At 43.0% G+C, this 22,716-nt stretch overlaps 1 protein-coding gene across 5 annotated transcripts in view; it reads right to left on the bottom strand.

Annotated features, from left to right (window-relative positions):
• Nucleotides 1-22,716, bottom strand: part of LOC134341158 (CUB and sushi domain-containing protein 1-like) — a 2,430,601-nt gene that overhangs the window by 549,010 nt on the left and 1,858,875 nt on the right. For all 5 annotated transcript variants that reach the window (XM_063038952.1, XM_063038962.1, XM_063038968.1 and 2 more), the window contains 5 exons: nucleotides 21,931-22,113; nucleotides 19,653-19,979; nucleotides 18,675-18,869; nucleotides 17,415-17,553; nucleotides 3,508-3,695 (listed from right to left, as the gene is read on the bottom strand). In XM_063038952.1, coding sequence (XP_062895022.1) covers nucleotides 3,508-3,695; nucleotides 17,415-17,553; nucleotides 18,675-18,869; nucleotides 19,653-19,979; nucleotides 21,931-22,113 — 1,032 coding nt within the window. The remainder of the gene's footprint in view (nucleotides 1-3,507; nucleotides 3,696-17,414; nucleotides 17,554-18,674; nucleotides 18,870-19,652; nucleotides 19,980-21,930; nucleotides 22,114-22,716) is intronic.

Here is a 22,716-nt window from a genome sequence, read left to right as displayed (position 1 = left end):
AGCGGAATCAAAGGTTATGGGGATAAGGCAGGAACTGGATACTCATTGTGGATGATCAGCCATGATCACAGTGAATGGTGGTGCTAGCTCAAAGGACCGAATGGCCTACTCCTGCACCTATTGTCTATTATATAATTAAGGTCTGAGACCTTGGTAAAAGTTATCTGAGAGCTCAAATCTCTTGGGATGCCCACACTCTGCATGGTGCTCCTTTTCTTTTCGTAACTTATATTGTATAAAACAAAAATAATACACTAATCTTGCTTAAAATGTTGAAAAGAATGTTTCAACTTTAACTTTATGACTTTTGGAGATCAGTTCATCTTCTACTCACTGAGAATGGCAATGCAAATTTTGGGCACCCCGGTCAAAATTTCTGTTACTGTGAATAGCTAAGCAAGGTAAAGGGGAACTGATTTCCAAAAAGGCATAAGGTTAAAGATGACACATTTCTTTAATATTTTAAGCAAGAAAACTTTGTTATTTCCATCTTTTACAGTTTCAAAATAACAAAAAAGGAAAAGGACCCGAAGCAAATGTTTGGGAACCCTGCATGGTCAGTACTTAGTAACACCCCCTTTAGCAAGTATCACAGCTTGTAAACGCTTTCTGTAGCTAGCTAAGAGTCTCTTACTTCTTGTTTGTGGGATGTTCGCCATTCTTCTTCGCAAAAGGCTTCTAGTTCTGTGAGATTCCTGGGCCGTCTTGCATGCACTGCTCTTTTGAGGTCTATCCACATATTTTCGATGATGTTTAGGTCGGGGTCTATGAGGGCCATCGCAAAACCTTCAGCTTGCGCCTCTTGAGGTAGTTCATTGTGGATTTTGAGGTGTGTTTAGGATCATTATCACGTTTTAGAAGCTCTTTCCATCTTCGGCTTTTTTACAGACGGTGTGATGTTTGATTCCAGAATTTGCTGTTATTTAATTGAATTCATTCTTCCCTCTACCAGTAAATGTTCCCCGTACCACTGGCTGCAACACAAGCCCAAAGCATGATTGATCCACCCCCCCGTGCTTAACAGTTGGAGAGGTATTCCTTTCATGAAACTCTGCACCCTTTTTTCTCCAAACATATCTTTGTTCATTGCGACCAAAAGGTTCTATTCAAAAAGTTCAAAGGAACATTTAAACAAGCCTGATGCATTTTGGAAACATGTCCTGTGGACTGATGACAACTTTAAACTGAAAATAGCCAGTATTTCCAGTATCCAACCATTTTAATACCAATCTCCATCCCCATTCATATCCAAACATGTCGGTCAATGGTCTCCACTTCTGCTACAATGAGACGACTCTCAGGTTGGAGGAGCAACACCTTATATTCCATCTAGGTAGCCACCAACTTGATGGCATGAACATCAATTTCTCTATCATCTAGTAATTTATTTGCCCTCCTCCTTCCCTCTTCTCTCTTTCTCAATTCCCCACTCTGGCCTCTTACCTCTTCTCCTCCACTGCCGATCACTTCCCTCCGATGCCCTTCCTCCTTCCCTTTCTCTCATGGTCCACTCTCCTCTCCTGTCAGCTTCATTCTTCTCCAGCCCTTTACCTTTCCCAGCTATCACCTCCCAGCTTCTTACTTCACCCCACTCCCCCACCCACCACATTCTTGCTTGTCTCTTCCTTTCCCTCTCCTAATCGTCTTACTGTGGCTTCTTTCCCCTTGCTCCCCAGACCTGATGAGGGGTCTTATTCTGAAATGTTAACTATTCATTTCCATGGATGCTGCTTGACCTGTTGAGCTCCTACAGCATTTAATATGTATTACAACCTTAAACCAGTCTTTATAATGCTGTTTACATTGTAAATACATGCTGATATTTAGGTATTTATGTACATGTTATTGCATGTCTGTACTTTTAACTTTATTTTTTATATTATTATTTATTTTGTATAATTGTTAAATGTTAGTATTTTTGTTGCATTTTGCACCAACACAGTGCAGCAATTTCCTCGTACATGTAAATGTATATGGTAAATAAAGTTGATCCTTCATCTCTGGGAGTGTGAAAAAGGATAAAAGATGCAATAAGAAAATACCTATGCACTAAATTTGTCATATTCTAATTTTTACTCTGCCAGAGCCTCAGCGACCACTTTTCAAGGGTTGTCTTGGAGGAAAGATTCTGTGAGTGGTCCCCCACATCCTTCTCAGAGCGCTTTTTTTTACGAGGCCAAGTTGCGAGCTCGACACTCAACCCGGCACGGATGGAAAGCGTGCCCAGGAGTGGCCTGACCAGGTTCGAACTCGGGAGCCTTTGCTCCGGAGTCTGGTACTGATGTCACTGTGCCACCAGTCAGCCTGAATATTATTCATATCAAATTGGTGTCATAACCTCAGTAGAATTCCCATTCAAAACATGAAGGCAGAAAATGTTCTAATTGAAATCAAGGAGATGCAGAATTCTACAGAAATCTGCTTAGGCAGGTTTGTTATTGCTTTAAGTTCATTAAAATCAACAAATATCATTGTACTTTTGTGCTCAAAGAAGTTCTGAATTGCATGTGTGTGTGTGTACATGAGTCTGTCTGTATGTATATGCGTGTGTGTGTCTTTCTGTCTGTTTGTGTTAAGTCTAAATTCAGTACTGATGAGAGAGGTTTCTCCTCTCCTCACAGCAGAGTACAAATGTTTAGGAAGCTGCAACTGATATCCAGCAATATCCACAAGTCCTGAACTATCCAGAAAATGGCACAGTCCCTGTCTAGCCTCTTCATAATTCTATCAGCGTATTTATGCAACTGTGAAGAAGGCAAGACAGTGGCTTTGTTTCATTTCGAGTTTGAGGAGATGTGGTCTGTCACCAAAGACTAGCAAATTTCTCCAGATGTACTGCGGAGAGCATACTGACTGGTTGTATCACTGTCTGGTACGGAGATGCCAAAGCACAGGAGCAGAAGTGTCAGAAGGTTGTAGACTCAGCCAGCTCTATCACAGGAATGTCAAATGGTACTGGCCATTTCTGCCCTGGGTGAAAAGCACTGGCTATCTACTCTATCATCTTATAGAACCCTTTCAAGTTACCTCTCATCCAAGTAGAAAATCGCCAGCTTGCTCAAACTATTTTCATAAGTTATGCCCTCAGCTCTAGCCTGAATCCTGGTAAATCTCTACTGCACCCTCTCTAAATCATCTACTTCCTTCCTATAATGAGGTAAACAGAACTGAAGAAAGTACTCCAAGTATGGTACAATCAGGGCTTTATGGAACAGCACCATTACATCATGGCTCTTGAAATCAATCCTCTGACTAGTGAAGGCCAAGATATCATATGCCTTCTTAACCACCCTATCAACTTGCATGACAGCTTTGAGGTATCTATGGACTGGGATCCCAAAGATCCCTCTGTTCCTCCACTGGACAGAAAGACAGATTATACAATATCCCAGTATGTCAAACACTTGAAGATTTAGGAATTATGGGTGCAGCTTCAGAGAATCTGAAGCTACAAGTATGTCTTTCTTGTACAAGTAGCTTAGTCTGTAGTTGACGAAAGGAACTTACTTTCATAACGAATCTGGAAACCAACACTTGAACGGCTGTTGTCAGTCGTCAGCAGAAGGTACATGAAGTTACCAGTGCTGATTAGAAACTGTGGGGCTTGGGTACCATGATATTCTCCAATTAAAGGTGAAGAATTAACAGGCCCATCTCGGATTTCTAATGTGTCATAATTAACTTCAGTTTGAAACCTGTGAATCACAAAAATGTTTCAGTCAGTGCACTTGTTTATAGACATACATGGCCACTTAGGCCAAATCAAACATTGTACAGTTTTAAGCACGAGATTCTGCAAATTATGGGAATTTTGAGGAACACACACACACAAAGTGCTGGAGGAACTCAGTGTCTATGGAGAGAAATAAATAGTCGATGTTTGGGGCCAATAACCTTCATCGGGACTGGAAAGGAAGAAGCCATAATCTGAAGTTGGGCAGAGGGGGAGGAGCATATTGGCAGGTGAAAGGTGAGGCCAGGTGAGGCGGAAAGTAGGTGGGTGGAGGAGGGGGATAAAGTAAGAAGCTCAGAGGTACAGGAGTGAAGGATAGGGAATCTGATAGGAGAGGGCAGGGGACCATGGAAGGAAGGAAGGGGGGCACCATAGGGAGGTGATTTGCAGGTTTTTGTACAATTTTCTCTGCAAATATACTAGTTTCCTGATATTACAACTCTTCCAAAATTCTAAAGCAACATCAGTGGCCATGTAAACATGGTAGCTGCCAAACACCGTTCCCCCACCCATTTTCTCCTTCAACTGGTCTCACCTATAACCTTTTAGGTTGCATTTTTTTTCTCCACGCACCCCCCCCACCACTTTTTTTTCTGTCTTCGTCCCCCTTCCGTTCCAGTCCTGATGAATCAAAATGCTCAAAATCCTTCATAGATGCTGTCTGACTTTTTGTGTTCCTCCAACATTTTGTGTGTTAACCAATATCTGAAGTATTTGCATGAATTTCAAGCTTTTTAATATTGCTGACAAAACAGCAACAAAGTAATGTCGGACCAAACATTTAACTTTTAAACAACACCATCACAATGCAAAAAATTATGTCTCAAGATTTAGCATGTTGCTGCCTTAATAACCTTGCTGTTGCTTGGTAATTTTGTTTTAATATACCTTCCCAAACAAATTCAAAAGAAAATAAATTGACAGGCATGCCTGGGTGATAATGTTCAAGCAGGTTCAATGAAGCGGTTCAGTACAATGCTCAGAAGAGGCTCTTGTTTGTCTCAAGAGACATTCCTCAGCTCAAAGGAGAGAGATGGAACAAAGTTAATCTTTCAGTGAACTTGTATTGAATATCACAAGTAAATTGATATCTCCCACAGTTATAATTGCATATCACAGTTTTTCCCAGGATAGAAATCTGAATATGCAGTTAAATTTTGAGAAGTAACTGTGAACAGTTTTGAAAACCAAATCACTTTCCTAAGTGATGTAGCAGACTACAGTCTCTGATGCTTGTTTACTGTGGGTACCGTAGCCGTGTTTTTAACGTTAAGAATATTTCATTCCTCATTCCGGTGATATTTTTTCACTTTATGTCCCAACTTGGGAGGAGACAAGTCAACATCCATGGACATTGTGGCTTGGATACAGCCCAGTCCATCACAGGTAAAGGCCTCCCCACCACTGAGCACACCTACAAGAAGTGCTGTCACGGGAAAGCAGCATCCATTATCAAATACCCTCACCTCCAGGGCCATGCACTCTTCTCACTGCTGCCATCAGTAAGGAGGTACAGGAGATTTAGGTCCTACACACCAGGTTCAGGTTCAGGAAAAGTTATTATCCCTCAACCATCAAGCTCCTGAACAAGAGTGGAACCACCTGTATGAACTGGCCTTTTTGCAGAATGAAATGAGGTCTCAAAGGTGCAGGTGGTTGTGGCGTGGCATGTACGGGCCGATTTGTGGCAGTGAAGCCCAGGACCAAGTATGAGGAGCAAACCAATGTTTAGCCGTTGCCGGAATGGGCTTGGAACAGATTCAAAGCAGCAGGTCCAAGGCGAGGCAGAGTCAAGGCGGCAGGGCCATAGCCGAGAGCAAGGAACAAACCGATGTTTGACCGATTTAAGTGCCAGTCTATATTGGAAAGGTCAAGTACAGGGCAAATCAAGGTGACGGGGTCCTGGGTCCGAGAGCAAGGAATGAACTGAGTTTTGGCTGATCTAAGTGTTGGGCCAGACTGAAAAGGTCAAGATGTTGGGGTTGGAGGCAAGGGACGGGCTGCTGTTCAGCTCACTGCTCAGCAAGGTTGACTTGTCTCTGTGCTGAACTGAGGCCTGCAACTAATGTGCTCCTGGACCAGCTGTGGGAATGAATTGGCTTCATGGCTGTGGACTCATCTTTATGAACTCTAGTTCTGCTTACTTTTTATTGTTTGCACTATTTGTTCTTTTTTGAGCACATGCAGTGTTTGACAGTTTTTTTAATGGGTTCTACTGTGTTTGTTTGTTTTGTGAGTGCCTGTAAGGAGACGAATCTCAAGGTTGTATATGGCATTAATACTTTAATAATAAATGTACTCACCTCAAAACCGAACCATTTCCACAACCTATGGACTCACTTTCAAGGACTCTACAACTCCTCTTTCAATATTTATTACTTAGTTATTTACTACTATTAGTTTGTTTTTTTCTTTTTCTATTTGCACGATTGGTTCTCTTTCACACATCAGTTGCTTGAGCATTGTTTTCATCGATGCTATTGTGCGAATGCCTACAATAAAATGAACCTCAAGGCTGTATATGATGACATTTGTGTACTTTGATAATAACTTCACTTTGAACTTTGTAGTGCAGAGAAAAAAACATAGATATTACTATTTTCAATCTCGTTCCTAAATCCTTAAGCTCCTTTATCAAAATCTCAATTATTCCAACAAGGATCGTGTTTTTGTCTGCTGAATTTTCCTCGGCTTAAGCTCTGTAATCCTCTTGCACTTTATAACAGCAATAACACACAATAAGCAACTACAAAAGAAAATCTCTTCTGCCAGGATGAGGCCACTCTCAGGTTGTTGGAGGGACACCTTATATTATGTCTGTGTAGCCTCCAAGCTGATGGCATGAACATCAATATCTCCAACTTCCGGTAATATTTCCTCTCCCTCTTTCCTCTTCTTCAATTCCTCCACTCAGTTTCCCGCACCCCTTAACTCTTTCCCTCACCTGCCTATCACCTGTCCTGGTGCCTCTCCTCCTTCCCTTTCTCTCATGGTCCATTCTCCTCTCCTATCAGATTCTTTATCCTCCACCCCTTTACCTTTTCTACCTATCGCCTCCCTGCTTCTTATTTCATCACACCCTCTCCCCCCTGCACCTGGCTTCACCTATCACATTCTAGCTTTTCCTCCTTCCCCTCTCCCACCTTCTTATTCTAGCTTCTTCTTCCTTCCTTCCCAGTACTGATGAAGGGTCTTGATCCTATACGTTGACTGTTTATTCCTTTCCTTAGATGCTGCATGTCCTGCTGAGTTCCTCCAGCATTTTGTGTGTGTTACAGAAGAAAGGTTGCTTTTGTAGATGGGAACATGAGAAATAGGAACAGGAGTACGCCTCCAGCTAAATCATTCAACAGCCGATTTGTCTGTGAAGTTAGCTCCACCTACTTGCTTATCCCCATAATCCTTAATTCCCCTCTAGGCAAAATCTGTGTCTTAACTCTATTTAATAAGGTAGCTTTTACTGTTTTCTATAAGGAGAGAATTCCACAGATTCACTACTCCCTGGTAAAAACTGTTCCTCCTCATCACTGTCCTAAATCTGCTTTCCCAAATCTGGAGGTTATGTCCTCAAATGTTAGTCTCACTTACCATTTGAAACAACTTATAAGCACAAGAGATTCAGCAGATGCTGGGAATCCAGAGCAACACACAAAATGCTATAGAAACTCAACAGGTCAGGCAACATCTATGGAAGTTAATAAACAGTCAACATTTTGGGCTGAGACCCTTCATTGTGACACTTCACAGGAACAACTTTCCTGTGTCTATCTTATGAGCTTTCATCCCCAAGTTCTGGATCACTGGGATCTCTTTTGGGAAAGGTTTGACATGTGATCCTTGTAGGAAGGTTTGCGAGAGCTGTTGTTGAGGGTTTAAACTAAGTTGGCAGGATGATGTGAACTGGAGTGATAGTCCTGAGGATGGAGCAGTTGGTATACAAGTCAATGTGGTGTGTGGTGAGACTGTGAGGATGGTCAGGCAGATGATAAAGCAAAATTGCAGTCACTGGGATGAAGTGAAGTGTAATATGTGGGCAAAATTGAAAAGTGTGATGAATACAGGCCTGAAGGTATCATATTTGAATGCACACAGTCTACAGAATAAGGTAGATGGCCTGGTAGTGCAATTAAAGATTGGCTGCTATGATTAGATGTGGCTGAAAGACAATTACATTTGGGAGCTTAACAGCCAAGGATAAACATTGTATTGAAAGGACAGGCAAGTAGGCAGAGGGGGTGTGGTGTCTCTGTTGGTAAAAAAAAATGAAACCAATTCCTTCAAAAGATGTGACATAGGCTCAGAAGGTGTAGAATCCTTGTGATAGAGTTAAAAAGGTAAAGAGACCCAAATGAGAGTCGGAAACAGTTGCACAAATAGTGGACAGGGTGTAGGATATAAGGTTCAATGTGAAAAAGAAAAGACATGTATAAAAGCAATGTTACGATAGCCATGGGGGATTTCAATATTCTGATAGATTGGGAAAATGAGGTTGGTCCTGAATCCCAAGAGATGGCACTTGTAGAATAACTACAAGATGGCGTTTCAGAGCAGCTTATGGTTGAGCCCTTGGGGAAAGATAATTCTGGACTGGGTGTTGTGTAATGAACGAGATTTGATTAGGGAGCTTAAAGTAGAGGGAGGCAGTAAACATAATTTGATAGTATGCACCCTGCAGTTTGAGAGGGAGAAGATAAAGTCAGATGTATCAGTATACAGTGCCTTGAAAAAGTGTGCAGCCTCCACAAGTATTTCTACATTTTACAGACAAGAGAAACTCTGCAGATGCCGGAAATCCAGGCAACACACACGTAATGCTGGAGGAACTCTGCAGGCCAGGCAGCAGCTATGAAAAATAGTACAGTCAACATTTCAGGCTGATTCACTCACTGACCCCCTCTGTGGAGTCCTGCTGAAGGGTCTCAGCCAAAATGTTGACTGTACTCTTTTCCATAGATGCTGCCTGGCCTGCAGAGTTCCTCCAGTATTTTGTGTGCGTTGCTTCAAGTATTACTGACTCATTTTCTAAATTTAAAATATATTGAAGTAGGATTTCTTGTGCTAATTCTGCATCATATCAAATCAAAAGAAAAATTCCAAAACCTATTGATAATTTACAAAAATTAAAAAACAAAATGATGAGGCTGAAAAAGTAATCATCCCCTTTGTAACTACTACACTAACTTTCCTCAGGCACAATACTAACTATTACCTTACCGACTTACTCAATTCATTGATGTAGAAAATTGGAGGATCACCTGTTTTCAATGAATTCATAAATATCCCTCTCTCTGTAAAGTCCAACAGTATGGTAGACTTCCAACAGATCAATCCAAAATGAAGACAAAGAGCATTCAAGACAAGTTTTAAAGATGATAATAGGCAAGATAAATCTGGGGAAGGGTACAAGACCACCTCAAAGGCACTGAACATACCTTGGAGCTCAGTGCAGTCCATTGTGAAACATGGAAAAGTTCTGAAATCACAGCCACACTGTCTAGGTCAGGCTGCCCCTCTAAATTTACTCACCAGAGAAGAATTGTACTTATTGTATAAGAGAGGCTACTGTGACGCCAACAGTTACTCTGAGTGAGCTGCAACTGGAGATCAAGTTCATAGTTCCACAATCTCTAAGACCTTACACAAAAAGTGTATTTATGGAAGAATGGCAAGGAAGAAGGTTAGGCTAAAAGGAAGCATATCCTTGCCCGTAAAGACTTTGCAAAGCTTCATTTAGTGTTGGCCTCAACACTAAGTAGTACATGTGGCATAAATATAATACTGCACATCAGCCAGATAACACCAACCCTACTGGAAAGTATGGTGGAGGTAGTGTCATGCTGTAGGGATGCTTTCAGCAGCAGGGACTGAAAATCTGATCAAGGTTGATACGAAGATGAATGCTGCTAAATACAGAAAGATTCTGGATAAAAACATGCTAGCCTCTGCCAGAAAGCTTAAACTGGGGAGGAAGTTTGTCTTCCTCCAGGACAACCACCCAAAACACACGGTCAGAGCAACCATAGAGTGGCTTCAAATGAAGAAAATTGATGTCCTTGAGTGGCCCAATCAGAGTCCTGACCTTAACCCGATCGAACGTCTCTGATAAAACCTCAAGGTTGCTGTCCACTGCTATTTTCCAACTAACCTGGCAGATCTTGAGCAACTTTGCAAGGAGGAATGGGCAAATCTTGCTCTATCACATTGTGCAAAGCTAATAGAGACTTACCTGAATCCAAAAAAAGCACTAGCTATAATAACTGTGAAAGGTGCTTCAACTAAGTACTGAGGAAAGGGGGATGAATACTTTTGAATAGCTGACATTTCAGCTTTTGAACTTTTAGTTTTTCATGCTTTACATTTTCCCTGTTTTTCAGCTCTACAGTGAAAAATGAGCATGTAATTCTCAAATAAAAATCAGTTAAATTGCTCAAAATCCTTGATCGTCATACTCATTCATTTGATAAAAGGACTGGGTAATGAATATTTTATCAAGGCACTGTACAATGGCATGAGAAAGGAGCTGGCCAGAGTTGATTGAAAGGGGATACTAGCAGGGGTGATGGCAGAACAGGACTGGCAATTTGGAAGGTGCAGGATGGATACATCCCAAAGACAAAGAAGTATTCTAATGGAAGGAATAGCCAATTGTGGGTGACGAAGGAAGTCAAAGACAGCATCACAGCAAAAGTGAAGGTGTATAATATAGCAAAAATTTGTGGGAGGTTTGAGATTTGGAAGCTTTTAAAAGCCAATAGATGGCAACTAAAAAAACCATAAGTAAAGGTAAGATGAAATATGAAAATAAGCTAGCCAAAAATATCGAAGAGGATACCAAAAGTTTTTATCAGATTATATAAAGAAAAAAAAAAGAGGTGAGAGTGAATATCTGATGGCTGAAAAAGAATGCTGTAGCGGTAGTAATGGAGGACAATAAAATAGCAGATGAACTCAATAAGCATTTGCATTAGTCTTCATTCTTCCAGACTAATGCAAGTGCTTATTAAGTTCATTTTCTATTTCATTGTCCTCCATTACTAGCAGAATGCCAGTAATGCAAGTGTGTTAGGGTGCAGAAGTGAATGCAGTTGTGATTACTAAGGAGAAGGTACTTAGAAGCTGAGAGGTCTAAAGGTAGATACAGTAAGTCACCTAGACTAGATGGACTACACTACAGGATTCTGAAAGAGGTAGCTGAAGAGCTTGTGGATCTTCTAGTAATGATCTTTCAAGGTTCACTAGACTCTGGAATGGGGTTGCAGAGGACTGGAAAATTGTAAATGTCACTCCACCCTTTAAGTAGTGAGGGAGGCAGAAGAAAGGAAATTATAGGCCAGTTAGCCAGACCTCAGTGGTTGGTAAGGTGCTGGAGTCCATTATTACAGATGAGGTCTCAGGGAACTTGCTGGCGCCTGATAAGGGAGGCCAAAGTCAGCATAGTTTTCTTAAGGGGAAATCTTGCCTGATAAATCTGTTGGAATTTCTTGAGGAAATAACAGGTACAATAGACAAAGAAGAGTCAATAGATGTTGTTTACCTTGATTTTCAAAAGAACTTTAACAAGGTGCTGCACATGAGGCTGCTAAACAAGAAATAACCCCATGGTATTACTGGAAAGATACTAACATGGATAGAAGATTGGCTGATTGGCAGGAGGCAAAGAATCAGAATGAAGGAGGCCTTTCCTGGTTTGCTGCCAATGTCTAGTCGTGTTCCACAAAGGTCAGAATTGGGACTGCTTCTTTTCTTGTTATATGTCAATGATTTGGTGACAGAGTGGATTCCTTTGTGGCCAAGTTTGCAGATGATACAAAAATAGATGGTAGTGTGAAGGAAGTAGAGAGTTTGCAAAAGGACTTGGACAGATTGAGAGAATGGTCAATAAAGTGGCTGATGAAATAGGGAGGTTATGCATTTTGATAGAAGGAATAAAAGCACAGTCAATTTTCTAAATGGGGAGAGAATTCAATAATCAGAGATGCAAAGGAATTTGGGAGTTATTAAATTTACTACTGTGAAGCCTCTTCCGGTGATGCCTACACCGAAGAAGTTTAGATCCTCTCTTCGACGGGAGTTCAGTAAAACCATTTCTCACTGCTCCCCATCTGTAATTTCTTCAGCTCTTCAACTTTTCGACCACACTTTGACTCAGACTCGCTATCACAGCCATATATCCTTTCTTGGAACGTGCCTCCGTCGCCAACTTACTCCAGTTGGCTTTAGGATTCGTTTCCAAGCCTCTCAATTTGGACCTTCTGAGGATTCCAGGTATTCACATTTTATTGACTCTGCCTCTCGCCGCTACTCTTGTCAAGCTCTGAAGGCGACTCTCTCCGCCATGAGGAAGTACTTGGTGTCCCTATCCCAGACCCTTCCACACCTTCGGGACACTTCCTTCGCCGTCTGTAATGGTCCTACCCGTTATTTCATCCTCCGTCGGATTCACGCCTGCAATCGCTGTTTTTTTGACTTTGTCATGTTAGGCAAAGATCGCAAGATCCTACATCTACGGACTCCAGAGCCTGCTGGCCATGAAACTAGCAGGCATGAACTTCAGGTTGCCTCTGCCATTGATCTCGCCGGCTCCAACACCTCAGGGCATATTCAAAACCCGGACTCCAGCAACAGCCATGGACACATTTGAAGTGACTGCGCAACCACCAGCTGCGACTCTAGCCTTGAACTCCAGGCCGGGTCTTTATGTGCTGCTATTGTGACTCCCGTCTCCCCTTCCCCCACCACCACTCTGCAACTCCGTCTCCCTCAGATCCCACCGTCAGCTCCTGGGCCCTCAGAGGCTCCATCTTCCTCTCACCCCAACCATCCCCTCTCCACTGACACCCCCAGCCTCCCCACTCCGGCCTCTGATCCCAGCTCTCAAGATTCCAGCCTTGAACTTTATGCCAGGTCTTTATGTGCTGCTATTGTGACTCCCGTCTCCCCTTTCCCCACCAATACTCTGCAATCCCATCTCCTTCAGATTCCATCGTCAGCTCCTGGGTCCTCAGAGGCTCCATCTTCCTCTCACCCCAACCCTCCCCTCTCCATTGACACCCCCAGCCTCCCTCTTCCCGGCTCTGATCCCAGCTCTCATCCGTGCCGGGTCTTTACCATCCCCTCCGACCTTCAACTGTCGGAGGCAGAGCGCTCTGTCCTCAGTAAGGGCCTCACCTTTGTCCCCCTTCGCCCACACCTCAGCGAGTTCCGTGTTTGCCATGATGCGGAACTTTTCTTCCGCCGTCTCCGTCTCCGAGCCTACTTCTTCAGCAAGGACTCTTCCACCCCCACCGATGACCCCTTCTCCCGCCTTCAACCCTCCTCTTCTTCATGGACACCCCGCTCTGGTCTTCTGCCTGCTCTGGATCTCTTTATCACTAACTGCCGATGGGACATCAACCATCTCGACTTCACCGCACCTTGTCCCCATTCCAACCTCACTCCTTCAGAACGCTCTGCTCTCCACTCCCTCCGCACTAATCCTAACCTTATTATTAAACCCGCCGATAAGCGGGGTGCTGTTGTAGTCTGGCGTACTGACCTCTACCTTGCTGAGGCACAGCGACAACTCGCGGATACCTCCTCTTATTTACCCCTCGATCGTGACCCCACTAAGGAGGACCAGGCCATTGTCTCCCACACCATCACCGACTTTATCCGCTCAGGGGATCTCCCATCCACTGCTACTAACCTTATAGTTCCTACACCTCACACTTCCCGTTTCTACCTCCTACCCAAGATCCACAAACCTGCCTGTCCTGGCAGACCTATTGTCTCAGCTTGCTCCTGCCTCACCGAACTCGTTTCTGCATACCTCGACTCAGTTTTATCCCCCCCCCCCATTCAATCCCTTCCTACCTATGTTCGTGACACTTCTCACGCTCTTAAACTTTTCAATGATTTTAAGTTTCCTGGCCCCCACCGCTTTATTTTCACCATGGATGTCCAGTCCCTATATACTTCCATCCCCCATCAGGAAGGTCTCAAAGCTCTACGCTTCTTTTTGGATTTCAGACCTAATCAGTTCCCCTCTACCACCACTCTGCTCCGTCTAGCGGAATTAGTCCTTACTCTTAATAACTTCTCCTTTGGCTCCTCCCACTTCCTCCAAACTAAAGGTGTAGCTATGGGCACCCGTATGGGTCCTAGCTATGCCTGCCTTTTTGTTGGGTTTGTGGAACAATCTATGTTCCGTGCCTATTCTGGTATCTGTCCCCCACTTTTCCTTCGCTACATCGATGACTGCATTGGCACTGCTTCCTGCACACATGCAGAGCTCGTTGACTTTATTAACTTTGCCTCCAACTTTCACCCTGCCCTCAAGTTTACCTGCTCCATTTCCGACACCTCCCTCCCCTTTCCAGATCTTTCTGTCTCTGTCTTTGTCTCTGGAGACAGCTTTTGCACTGATGTCTACTATAAGCCTACTGACTCTCACAGCTATCTGGACTATTCCTGTTCTCACCCTGTCTCTTGCAAAAACGCAATCCCCTTCTTGCAATTCCTCCGTCTCTGCCGCATCTGCTCTCAGGATGAGGCTTTTCATTCTAGGACGATGGAGATGTCTTCCTTTTTTAAAGAAAGGGGCCTCCCTTCCTCCACTATCAACTCTGCTCTTAAACGCATCTCCCCCATTTCACGTACATCTGCTCTCACTCCATCCTCCCGCCACCCCACTAGGAATAGGGTTCCCCTGGTCCTCACCTACCACCCCACCAGCCTCCGGGTCCAACATATTATTCTCCGTAACTTCCGCCACCTCCAACGGGATCCCACCACTAAGCACATCTTTCCCTCCCCCCCCCTCTCTGCATTCCGCAGGGATCGCTCCCTACACAACTCCCTTGTCCATTCGTCCCCCCCATCCCTCCCCACTGATCTCCCTCCTGGCACTTATCCGTGTAAGCGGAACAAGTGCTACACATGCCCTTACACTTCCTCCCTTACCACCATTCAGGGCCCCAAACAGTCCTTCCAGGTAAGGCAACACTTCACCTGTGAGTCGACTGGGGTGATATACTGCGTCCGGTGCTCCTGATGTGGCCTTTTATATATTGGCGAGACCTGACGCAGACTGGGAGGCCGCTTTGCTGAACACCTACGCTCTGTCCGCTAGAGAAAGCAGGATCTCCCAGTGGCCACACATTTTAATTCCACATCCCATTCCCATTCTGACATGTCTATCCATGGCCTCCTCTACTGTAAAGATGAAGCCACACTCAGGTTGGAGGAACAACACCTTATATTCCGTCTGGGTAGCCTCCAACCTGATGGCATGAACATCGACTTCTCTAACTTCCGCTAAGGCCCCACCTCCCCCTCGTACCCCATCTGTTACTTATTTTTATGCACACATTCTTTCTCTCACTCTCCTTTTTCTCCCTCTGTCCCTCTGAATATACCTCTTGCCCATCCTCTGGGTCCCCCCCCCCCCTTGTCTTTCTTCCCGGACCTCCTGTCCCATGATCCTCTCGTATCCCCTTTTGCCTATCACCTGTCCAGCTCTTGGCTCTATCCCTCCCCCTCCTGTCTTCTCCTATCATTTTGGATCTCCCCCTCCCCCTCCAACTTTCAAATCCCTTACACACTCTTCCTTCAGTTAGTCCTGACGAAGGGTCTCGGCCTGAAACGTCGACTGTACCTCTTCCTAGGGATGCTGCCTGGCCTGCTGCGTTCACCAGCAATTTTTATGTGTGTTGCTTGGGAATTATTATCCAGGATTCTATAAAGGTTAATTTGCAGGTTGAGTCAGTGTTAAGGACTAGAATATACGAGTAAGGTTTTCATGCTGAGGCTTTATAAGGCATTGATCAGACCGCACTTAGAATATTGTGAGCAGTTTTGGGCCCCTTATTTAAGATAAAATGCTATAGCATTGGAGAGGCTCCAGAGGGGTTCCATGAGAATGATTCTGGGTCTGAAAGGGTTAATGTATGAGGAGAATTTGATAGCTCTGGTCCTGTACTCTCTGGAGTTTAGGAGATTAAGAGGAGGGGGATCTCATTGCTACCTACTGAATATTGAAAGACCTAGACTGAGTGGATATGGAGAGGATGCTTCCTGTAGTGGTTGAGTCGAGGATCAGTGGGCACAGCTTCAGAATAGAGGGACATCCATTTAGAACAGAGATGAGAAGGCATTTCTTTAGCTAGAGGGTGGTGAATCTGTAGAATTCATTGCCATGGATGGCTTGGTTAATCAGGGCACCAAAGATTACAGGGTGTTGGCGTGTGGCCAAGTAGTTAAGACGTTGGTCTAGTGATCTGAAGGTCGCTAGTTCGAGCCTCAGCTGAGGCAGCGTGTTGTGTCCTTGAGTAAGGCACTTAACCGTGGCTCTGCGATGACACCAGTGCCAAGCTGTATCGGCCCTAGTGCCCTTCCTTTGGACAACATCAGTGGCGTGAAGAGGGGAGACTTGCAGCATGGGCAACTGCCGGTCTTCCATACAACCTTGCCCAGACCTACGCCCTGGAACCCTTCCAAGGCGCAATTCCATGGTTTCACGAGACTAACGGATGCCTATTAAAGATTACAGGGAGAAGACAGGAGAATGTGGTTGAAAGGGAAAATAAATCAGCCATGATGGAATGTTGGATCAGATTTGATGGACTGAGTAGCCTAATTCTGCTCCTATGTCTTGTCTTAAAACCCCTTCAGACATTGTTAGCTTAATTTGTTTAACACAATTTTCTGGACCTGAGAGCCTATTACTGAATTCCATACATTCATGGTTACAAAACTCCAAACCACAATGGTAATAGAGCTGAGAGAAGTAAGGCCATTCGTTAGAATTCAGACAGGTCTGTTTGCAAGTCAATCTTTTAGGACTGAAACTGATCTACTGAATGCAATTTCCATTATTTAACAGAACAACATTATCTGCCTGGTCCATGGATTTGGCTGGGTTCCAGGTTTTCGGTTTCCTACACTAACATAGTATGTTTACAGCTTATTATCCCCTTGCCCATACATCTTTGGAATGTGGGAGGAAAAGCAGAACCCATGCGGTCACAGGGAGAATATATAGATTCCTTTCAGAGAGCAGCAGGAATCAAATTCCAGTCAGTGATATTACAGGAAAGCGATTGTGCTAACTACCACACAATTTGTTGCCCCTACACAACTGTGCCTCCCCTAATTTTAAAGTTATTTACTATATATCACAAAATTCATCATTCAGACCATGGTCAAAGATGTTGCTTGCTAATTACGCTCATTTTTCCCCCCAAGAATTCTTCAGTTTACTTGTAGCACAACTAGAAACTCAAACAGAGTAACTTAACTGTTAGATTCATCGAGTCATGGAGCAGTACAGCACAGAAAGAAGTCCTTTGGCCCATCTAGTCTGTACTGAATTATTATTCTGCCTAGTCCCATCGACCTGAACCTGGCCAATTGCCCTCCATACCCTTTTTGGAATCCTTGACCTCAGGAGAATGGACTTCCAGACTCCCAGAAAGAAATTGAAATTTTAGAACATGCAATAATAAAAGAGCAAATAGTAACTTTAAAAAAAAAGCTAAAATGTGAAACACTCCTGCAACATTCTTTAAGCATGAATCAATAGAGAGTAAGACATAGACCCAAACTGATACCGTACTCCACTGTTCTAAATTTTGAAACATGCAATAATAAAAGAGCTAATGGTAACTTCTATTTTTGCTAGTAAGAAATGAAAGAGAATAACCTGTCAAATGTTATTTTGATGGAATGTCGTTGCTCTGCTTCAATCACCCATTCACAGTTCAGAGAGTCCTTGTAATATGCGGGCCATCCTGGTGATAGTATTATACCAGTGGGTGCTGTCAAGTGGCCACCACAAGGTGCTACAAAAGATTTTTAAAAATACAGTATTATATATAAATAGATGTAATGTCAGTCACCATCATAGAGTCATACAACATGGAAACAGGCTATTTGGCCCAAGTAGCTCATGCTGACCATGATGAACCCGTCAATCAACTATTTCACTTAACCAAATAATTAGCATTTCCATTCAGCCCATCAAGTCTGCTCTGCCATTCTATCAAGGCTGATTTATTATCCCTCTCAACCCACACCCTCCTGCCTTCTCTGAACCTTTCTAACCCTTTCACTTTGGAATGTGAGTGGAAACCCATGCAGTCACAAGGTAAACATGCTAACTCCACACAGACAGCACCCAAGAATAAAATCAGAGCTGGTCACTGAAGCTGTGCAGCAGCTGTATCAAGAGCTAAACCATTACGGATACCTGCCTAAAAAAAAATATACTTCCCGAAAATCAGAGCTGAAATGTTAATAGTTAGGAATCATAAACACAAAAGATTCTGCAGATACTGGAAATCCAAATAACTTCAACAGGTGCTGATGAAGCGTCTCGGTCTAAAGCATCAGCTACTTATTCCACAGAGTAGATGCTGCCTAACCTGCTGGGTTCCTGCAGAATTTTGTGTACATTGCTGTTAATAGTTGGGCTTGGATTGGTTTTTGTTGAAAGGTTTCCCCTATTTTAGCTGAACTGTTCAATGAAATACAGAATTCACACCCTGCAAGTTGACAGAATAGTTGACATTCCTCATCCTTGAAGGAGCCTGACTGAAGAAATTAATGATTCAAACATGCAAATCAAGAGGTCAAAATAAGGGCTGTAATATGTAGAACATAGAACAGCACAGCACATTACGGGTCCTTTGGCCCACAATGTTGGGTCCTCCTTTTAACCTACTTCAAGATCAATCCAACCCCCTTCCACCTATATAGCCCTACACTTTTCTTTCATCCATGTGCCTATCTAAGTGTTTCTGAAATGTTTCTAATATATCTACCTCTATGCAACCCTGCAGTGAACCTCCATACACTTCAACTTGTATGTAGAATAAAGTAAATGTCCTTTTCCCATGAAAAATCCCATTTTACTTCTCCTCCTCACATCCCCAACCACTGCCCGCAGAATTGCAGTGACTACCTTCACACCGCGGCACAGCAGAGTTCCAAATGACATTTCCTTCCTGCATTATGCAGGTTATTGTCTCTGATCCTTGTGTTTTGATAAAGCCTTCATCGCAGTGGAAAGACACAGAACTTCCCAGCAGGAAGATATCACCAAAGCGTCTTCCATTGATCGGAATACCCGGATCATGGCATTCATTTTGGCCAAAAGCTGGTTAAGAAGAACACGAAGAATATCAGTACTCTTATCATCTAAATCCACAACCAACTCATGGCTAAGACACAGGCAAATCATAACAAGTAAACATACAGAACTTCAACAGGATTGATTTAATGTTTAATGTGATTAAACTAAATATCAGAATGTGTCTAAGGATCTTTTAATACTAATATTTTATGACTTCTCTTCTTCCAAAGAGGGCAGACATAATTCAAAGTGCAACAGGTGGATTACAGTTTTACCTTACTTTCCATTTTTCTATTTTCTATTTATGATTTATAATTTAAATTTTTAATATTTACTAATTTTTACTATTTTTAATATTTAATATTTGTAATCCAGGGAGTGGGAAGCGCAGAATCAAATATCGCTGTGATGATTGTATGTTCTAGTACCAATTGTTTGGTGACAATAAAGTATAAAGTATAATTGTTCTTGATTTGCAGAAAGAAGTCTAGGTGGTGTAAAATATTATCCACTTTCATCAATGTGTGGAGAGTAATGCTTGAGGAGGAGAAGTTGCAACCAGAATCCAATGTAACTCTGGAGGTCTGATACAACAAGCTTTATCCCATACAACAACCTGTACTTTGAACAGCACAGCATATTACAGGCTCTTCAGACCACAACATTGTGCCAACATTTTAACCTACTCCATGATCAATCCCTCCTTGAAGCACATTTCCATCACAACATTCCTGTCAGCATGTGTAGATTAAGACGGTAAAACAGGCAACACCTCCACGCTATGAAACAGAAACCTCTTAGATTTACTTGTGTAGGTGATGTTGAAGCCTCGCCCAGTGGTTGAATGGTCGGACTGGAACTCCAGGCGGGTGATGTGGCCATTGCTGGCCAGCTGGGAGGGGACGTCGTTGCCAGAGAAGGTCCCGAGAACAGTGGAGTCTGCAGTTCCATCATCCTTTATGGTCAGGTAATCGAACTGAGGCTCAACATCGAAGTCATTGAAGATCAGGTGGATCCGGCTGGCTGGTTCCGCAATGATGAGCCACACGCAGTTCATGTTGTTGCCGTACTCTTCTGGGTAGTTTGGAGACAGCACGACTCCCGATGGTGTAGTGAAGTTGAAGAAACAGGAAACTGTCCAAAAGTAACACAAAACGTGTTAGATTCTCATAGTACCAGTCACTGACCTGCTTAATGTAAACAGCTACTTCTTACATGTATCAATAATTTTATATTAAATTAATGCATAATAGGAAGTAGAATTAGACTATTCAGCCCAATGAATCTGCTCTGCTAATCTATAGAGGCTGATTTTTTTGTAGAACATTGAGCATAGTGTATGGAACACAGTACATTACAATATCGTGCCGACCTACATAAACCCACTCCACAATAAATCTGACCCTTCTCTCTTTTCCCACTTGCTTTTTCTTGCCTTCTCCATTCTATCCTTAACTCCTTCTACAATCAATCTTTGCCTTAAATACACCAAATGTCTTGGCCTCCACTACCCTCTGTGGCAAAGGATTCACCTCGCTCTGGCTAAAGAAATTCCTCCTCATCTCTGTTCTAAAGAGCCAACCATCCATCCTGAGGCAGTGCCCGTGGATCTTAGATGATCTCACTAATGGAAACACCAAAAATAACAGGAGGAATTAAGGGAGGAGTTTTACGTCCTTTTAAGGGGCTTCACTGTCCTTCATTAGTTCACATAGAATGATTTTTAATATTAATAGGTGGATTTGTATATAAAACCACATTAGCTTATTGCAGCCCAATTATACTGCTGCAGAATTTCAATTCTATATAACCAAGTGTCACAGAGTCATAGAGCTGTACATCTTTGGAACAAGACCATGCTCAACTGTTAATCTGCCTGGTCTCATTGACCCACACCAGGACCATAACCCTCGAAACGTGCCTTCCAGTCTTATACTGTTTGAATCTGGGAGAAAGATACTGGCTGTCTACTCTTTCTATGCTTCTCAGAGTTATATTTACATCTTTCAGGTTTCCAGCCTCCACCACTGCAGAAAAAGCAACCCAAGTTTGTCCAACTTTCCTTATAACATGTACTCTCTAATGCAGGCAGCATTCTGGTAATCCTCCTCTGCACCCTGTCCAAAGCCTCCACATCTTTCCTGGATGACCACAAGTGAATGCAATGCTCTAGATGCAGTCTGACCAAAGTTTTATAAAGCTGGAACATGCTTATTTCTGAGTTGCTTGAAATAAATAATTTAAAGCCTGCATCAATAGACCTTCCTTCCCCTCCCCTCCAGCAACCAGTTACTAACCTGAAAATATTTCCAATCTACTTGATAAAATCTAAAGTGTGCGATGAAATGTTCTGAGAGGAATCAGTTGCAAAAGGCCACAGAAGCAGTGAAACAAGAGTACAAGGAGGGAACAAAATGAAAAGTGCTTCGAGTGGATAGGGTGGAGGAGAAGGTGAATGGTGTGTTGGCCTTGATTAGTTGGGGGATTGAATTCAAATGCCATGGTGTTACATTGCCGCTTTATAAAACAATGATTAGTCCACACATGGGATTTTGAGTTCAGTTTTGGTTGCCTTATTATAGGAAGGATATAGATGCTTTAAAGAAGGCACAAAGGGGATTTAACAGGATGTTGCCTGGATTAGGGAGCATGTCTTATAGGTTCAGCAAGCTAGGGCATTTCTCTTTGGAGCGAAAAAGAATGAGAGATAAATTGATAGAGGTGTACAAGATATAAGTGGCATAAATCAAGTGGATAGCCAGAGACTGTTCCCTAGGGCTGAAATGACTAATACCAGGAGGCATAATTTTAAGGTGATTGGAGAAAAGTATAGGGGGAATGTCAGAGGCAGATTTTTTACACAGAGTGTGGTACACTGTTGGGGGTGATGGCAGAAGCGGATAAATTAGGGACGTTTAAGAGACTCAGAGATAGGCACATCGATGACAGACTAATGGAGGGCTATATGTGGTGGGGAAGTTTTAAAGTCTTCGAGTACATTAAAAGGTCATCACAACACTGTGGGTCTAAAGGACTGTACTGTGCTATAATGTTCTATGGTCCATGTTTAAATTAAAGTTCTTACACACGCAGCTGGGTTTGTTGCCAGACCACTGATTGTTCTGTTGGCAAGTAATTGTCCGCTCTCCCACCAGCTCGAAGGCTGACTGACATTCGAATGTCAATGTGTCTCCATGCAGAAAGCTGTTCCCACTTCTTTTCCCATAAGCTGGAACTCCAGGATCACCACAGCTTCCCTTTTCAATTTCTGGACAAAGACAGAAAGAAAGCGTTGTGATTCGTATTAATTCGCGGAATAAAACAACACTAGCTCTGTCCAGTGTAAAGAAGTTAACAGAGAAAGTTCTTAAAGGGCAATTATCATTAGAAAACCAACATATAAAACACTATGAATATTAAAAATCTGAAACAAAACTGAAACTGCTCGGTGGAAGTACTCAGCTGGACAGGAAGCATCTGTGGAGAGAGGAACAGAGTTAATAAGATTAAGATTAATATTAGCTTTATTTGTCACATGTACATCAAAACATACAGTGAAATGCATAGTTTGCAGCAACAATCAACACAGTCTGAGGATATTCTGGGAGCAGCCCTCAAGTGTTGGCTTGCTTCCAGCGCCAACAGAACATGCCCACAACTCACTCACCCTAACTTGTACATCTCAGGAGAAACAGGAGCCTGAAGGCCTGTGCTCAATAAATCAGAAACAGCTTCTTTCCTTCCACCAGCAGATTTCAGAATGATCCATGAAACCTTGCTACTCCTTGTTTTTTGGTGCGGTTTATTTTTGGAATTCATAGTACACTATCTACACTGTCTACATTTCTTGCTGATTCAGTAAAGCAGCCAG

Source organism: Mobula hypostoma, chromosome 2, assembly GCF_963921235.1.
Source record: "Mobula hypostoma chromosome 2, sMobHyp1.1, whole genome shotgun sequence".
Taxonomy (NCBI): domain Eukaryota; kingdom Metazoa; phylum Chordata; class Chondrichthyes; order Myliobatiformes; family Myliobatidae; genus Mobula; species Mobula hypostoma.
Note: the sequence above shows the minus strand (reverse complement) of the source record. Positions and strands in the feature narration are given on the sequence as shown.